Source organism: Telopea speciosissima, chromosome 8 (assembly GCF_018873765.1).
Source record: "Telopea speciosissima isolate NSW1024214 ecotype Mountain lineage chromosome 8, Tspe_v1, whole genome shotgun sequence".
Taxonomy (NCBI): Eukaryota; Viridiplantae; Streptophyta; class Magnoliopsida; order Proteales; family Proteaceae; genus Telopea; species Telopea speciosissima.
The window spans coordinates 33,732,934-33,738,140 of record NC_057923.1 but is presented as its reverse complement, the minus strand read 5'-3'; the positions used below and the strand labels follow the sequence as shown (position 1 = coordinate 33,738,140).

The 5,207-nt window shown below is 40.6% G+C and overlaps 1 protein-coding gene across 1 annotated transcript; it reads right to left on the bottom strand.

Annotated features, from left to right (window-relative positions):
* Nucleotides 1-1,645: 1,645 nt before the first annotated feature.
* Nucleotides 1,646-4,682, bottom strand: LOC122638252 (pentatricopeptide repeat-containing protein At3g54980, mitochondrial-like). Its single transcript, XM_043831120.1, has one exon. It carries the CDS (start codon nucleotides 4,650-4,652, stop codon nucleotides 2,031-2,033), a length of 2,622 nt encoding a protein of 873 aa, XP_043687055.1. The 5' UTR covers nucleotides 4,653-4,682; the 3' UTR covers nucleotides 1,646-2,030.
* Between the last annotated feature and the right edge of the window lie 525 nt (nucleotides 4,683-5,207).

The window sequence follows — 5,207 nt, the reverse complement described above, 5'->3', positions numbered from 1 at the left end:
TGATTTATATTGAAGAAGTTATGTTCCGGTCAAACCTTGTTTGGTATGCACATGCTGTCAAAATCGTTCTGAATGAAATATTTTTTTAGATATCAAACCAAATGAATATTTTACCGCACTTTTGGTTTTTAGCAATGTTTTACCATATTACGAGTTATAAAATTTTTAAATTTGAGAAAAACCCCAGCATTAGAAAGTTGAAAATTTAACCTACCGTAGAAAATCCAGTTTTTGTTCTTAAACTGGGGGTTTGACTTTTTATCCTTTTGGAATATTATTTTTTACCTATTTTTAATGGATTCAAATAGGGGGTATTTTCTTATTTATGAACAATATCTTAAGTAAATGTTTACATTTACTTAAATGATATTTGGCATAAATAAGGGCCAATACCGAGTTCGATACCAATAAAAACCAGTGCAAGGCGCCTTGCAATAAGGCGGAGCTCGCCTGGATGCCTAGGCGACGCCTTGGGAACTATGGTGCCAACTGTGTCACGGTGGATAGCGACACGGTGGCAGCACGACCGGGAGAGAGAGAGAGAGAGAGAGAGACGGGGCTGCAAGAGTGGCGAGCAGTGGCAGTGCTGGCAAGAGGAAGGCTGGTGAAGTAGCACGGCGACAAGGGGTTGCAGCGAGAAGCAGCACCGGCAAGAGAGGAGGCTGACGGAGTGGCACGGCGAGAGGCAGTGTCGGCAAGAGGAGGCCGGCGGACTTGGCACGGCGACAGGGAAGTCACGGTGGTCTAGGGAGGCAGTTGCAGCGGGCCGGCAACAAGGGGGAAGGTCAGCGGATGAAGGGCAGCAACAGCGGTGGTGATCAATGCGCGGTGAGGAGGCGCGGCAGAAGAGAGAAACTAGTGTTATATGGTGCGGATATCGTCTACCATGCTAAATGAGGAGGCTAAGCCTCCAAGGCGGCAGCAACAGCGGTGGCGATGGGAGAGAGCGATACGAAAACCAAAAAAGATCCCTAGGGTTTTGGGCTCTGATACCAAGTTTAGAATCAGAGTTGAGAAAATGATTTGAATTGTCACCAATGACAGAGGTCCTCTTTATTTATAATGAGATTACAACCCAAGAGGGTAAAAAGGGAAAAAAGGGAAAATAATATAAAACCCTAATGTAAAGTGATAAGATGCTAATCTCATGGCTCTCAACATTACTCCAATCATGAATCAACAACCATGAGAACACATTTTAGCTTAGACAGATACTATAGTAGATTGGTTGGAGTGCATAGAGATTCAGCAACTAGAATAAACCTCATTTTCCACCACTAACACATACATAAGCTTGAAGCTCAAAACCAATAAAAGCTCATTCTAAATCATAATGCCTAGAACTCTTTAAGTAAAGAGGTTTTATATATAAAAAATTATTAAAATGCTAAATGAGGTACATAAGGAAAAGGGCACTTTCCCAAAAGCATGGTCATGACTGACTTCTACAAAGAGGAATACTTAACATTAAAACCTGGTATAGAATGCTGTCAAGGTTGCTCCACTTGAGCATCGATATTTCAACCACTCAAATTCTGTCTAAAGAAGCATGTGATGACAGTAAATTATGGTTTGTTGCAACATTCATTTGCATAAGAGTTAGGCTTAAGATGCACCTTATCTTTTAGATAACTTTCACATGAGACAATGAAATACCATATTCATGAAATTTGAACATTAATGATCAACTAGTAATCCAAATATTCAGTTTCTTGAAGATGAATAAGTAATGTATAAAAAAATATGCTTAATAAACATTATGACATGCAGTATGTTTATGGTCACTACCTCTTCCTAGACACAACAGAAGACGACAATCAATGATAAATACTGCAAGGTTTCACATGACTTCCACTGTGATGATAAAAGAAAAGAAGACTAATCCAGTGTAGAATAGAAAAGCAAAAAGTCAAAGTATAGGTACAGTAAAACACTCACCCAATATGAAGTTGCAGTTAGCGAGCAAAGATATGCCACAAAGTTCTGTGGTATTTTCTGCACAAGCTAATAAGAGAACTATTTGAAGAGTTTTATTTAAGCACTTCACGGCCCCAGCAGGGAGATTTTCCTTCAAACCTTGAATTTACAAGGATATCATAAGTTGTATCATCAGGTGTAAGGCTTCTGTCAAGCATCTCATCATGCAATCTAAAAGCTTCCTGCAAATTTCCTTCCTTGAAATATCCAGCTATTAACGTGTTATAGATAAGAACATTAGGACACATTTTCTTCTTATCCATCTCTTCCAAGACTTTATGTGCATTCTTTAGCTGCCCTGTATTGCAAAGACCATATATGAGAACACTAAAAATGATAATATCTGGCACAATACCCTTATCTAGCATCTCAGTGTAAAGCTCTGATGCGAAAATTATATTGCCTGCTTTAAGTGATCCATCAATCAAGGTTGTGTAAGTTGCTAAATCACATGGAATTCCCTCTTCATCCATTCTCTTATGCAAGGCAACTACTGCGTCCATGTTCTGTAGTTTTCTAAAGCCACCAATCAGACTATTGTAAATAACAGTGTTTGGGGTCAAACCAACTTCAAGAAGTTCGGTGAAAAGTTCATGCGCATGTCTTATATCTCCTCTTTTACAGTAACCATCTATAAGAGCATTATATGCAGCAATATCCAGCCCCAGACCCTTTGCCCTCATCTCATTCCGAATCTTCAGAGCAATATCAAGCTTATTGCTTTTGCAGAAACCATCAATCAAACATGTATAAGAAATAACATTAGGGGATACCCCACTCTCGCACATTTCTCGATATGTTGCCAATGCAGAGTTTATGGAACCCTCTTTTATGAATCCATCAATAATGCTATTGTAAGTCATACAGATGGGAATAAAGCCTTCCTCCTTGAATTTTTTCAACATTTTGCTTGCATCAAATGTCCGACCAGCTTTGCAGAGACCATTTATGATTGTATTGTATATGAAATTATTGGGAGAAATCCTGCAACTCAACATTTGTTCATGAACACTGAAAGCTTGATCAATCTCACCTTTCTTGAAATACCCATCCATCAGAATCGAATAGGTGACCAAATTAGGTTTGATTCCCCTCTGATGCATTTCAGAGAAAACAGAAAATGCTAAGTCCATATTACCTAGTCTGCAGTGGCCAAGTATCAGAATGTTGTAAGAAACCGTGATTGGTACCACCCTATTACTCAACATTTTTTCCCATAGATGGCAAGCTTCAGTTACCCTACCATCTTTGCAGAACCAGTGCATGAGAATGTTGTAGGTTACCACATTAGCTACATCACTCTCAACCGCTTGATCAAAAAGCTTAGATGCCTGTTCCAACAACTGATCTTTCAAGGACCCCTTGATCATGGAGTTGACAATGAAGACACTAGGGGAGATACCCATGAGTTTCATTTGGGTATAAAGCTGATGAGCCTTCTCCATTCTTCCATTCCTGCAGCAACCTTCAATGAGAACTGCAAATGTGACTTTGTTTGGATGGATTTTACTCTCAGACATCTTGGAAAACAAATCCAAAGCACCATCCAAGTTGCCTTGTATGCAATACCCCTTAATTATGCTCGTCACAACCACCAAATTCATTGGCAGGCCATCACTTACCATTTCATCCTTTAATCTTAACGCCACCACCATATTCCCCTGCTTTACGCAAGCTCCAATGACATCGGAATAAGTGATCTCAGACGGACTCCAGCCCATATCTTTCATCTCCCTCAACAATTCACAGGCAGCCTTCGAATCAGGTTTCCTACAAGCAGCGCGAATAACAGTCCCATATGTGACAGGATCTCGTTCAAATCCTCTAGCTTTCATTGTCTGAAAGCACTCTACAGCTTCCTGGGGCTTCCCTTCTTTCAAACAAGCACGCATCATCACATCTAGAGCAAAACAATCGCAGTTCATTCCTTCATCCAGCATCTTCCAATACAAATTTCGAGCTTTATCAGTCATGTTGGCCTGAACCAAAGCATTCAGAAGACTATTTCTGTATGCAGTTCGAGGGACAATGCTGCTCATAGTCATTCTATCAAAACAATCAACTGCCTCTTCGAGCCGCCCAGCTAGTAAATAGCTTTTCAACAGATAATCGAATACACGGGAATCCGATTGGCACCTTTTTGAGCTCTCGATTAGGTGATCAACCATAACACTTGCCCTAGGAATAGAATTAGCAGAAATGCATTGACTCAGTAGATGTCCAGCAGCCCAAGAGCTCCTCGACCGCGCGAGAATATGGAGCACAATGCACAAAGCATCCACACCTCGAGCGAAACCCCTCTGTTTCTCAGCCCATTTGAAATAAGTTAAAGCAGATATAGGATCTTGCTGGTTGTTCAGAAGAACCTCTATTACATGATCCTGAGTGACATCTTTATCTAGCTGAATTTGCAAAAGGGGTGAGGTAGATTGAGCATACCTGAATTCTCCAGGAGTGGGTTGCTCCAAAATCTCAATTTGGGAATTGAGTTTCTCTGGAGATTCCATCTCTGAAGTGGGTTCTGCCGGAACTACTGATCTGGAGATGGATTCTTCCGTAATCATTGTTTCTGAGCTCAAGAATCGATTTTGCGTATGCGAGCAGAGGGGTGTGGCGTTTCTGCAAGGGCGGAACAGCCATGGCGAGATTATCGAAGGAGTGTTTGAGAATCTCATCGGCTGTTATCAACGGGGGTTTGACGACGGCAGCGAGCCAGAGATACTAAAGAATCAGTATATTGGCAGGGTGTAAGGTTTACACTTTGAAGTGGTTTTCTTTTCAGTTCAAAGAAGAAGACCAAGTATCAAACAGGTCGGACCATCGTGGTGTGTGGGCTAGTTGGGGTTTAAAAAATGGGTGAATTGGATCAATTCGATTCATACCGATTAATGACCGGTTTTGACCAATTTTTACCGACTTAGACCGATTTGGATGTCGATTCGGAGTTTTAAGACCCTGGGACTAGTTCAATCTTGTCTAAACCCATGGATCTGGTATAGTTATAAAAGTAAGGCTGTGATTGGTTGGATAGAATAGAAAGAAAAAAAAGAAAAAAATATATATTTCCTTGGCGTTTGTTTCCAAAAACAAAAGAAAATAGGGAAAATTTCACAGACACCCCTTGGAAGTATTCAATATGTCATGGACTTACCAAACTTGGTCAAAATGGCAACCTTCCCCCTAACGTTAAGCAGGGTTACCACCCAAAGCTAAAATGTCGATTTTACCCT

Coding starts and splice junctions, on each gene's coding strand:
- LOC122638252 (XM_043831120.1), bottom strand. CDS start 4,652: ATGAGATTCTCAAACACTCCTTCGATAATCTCGCCATGGCTGTTCCGC.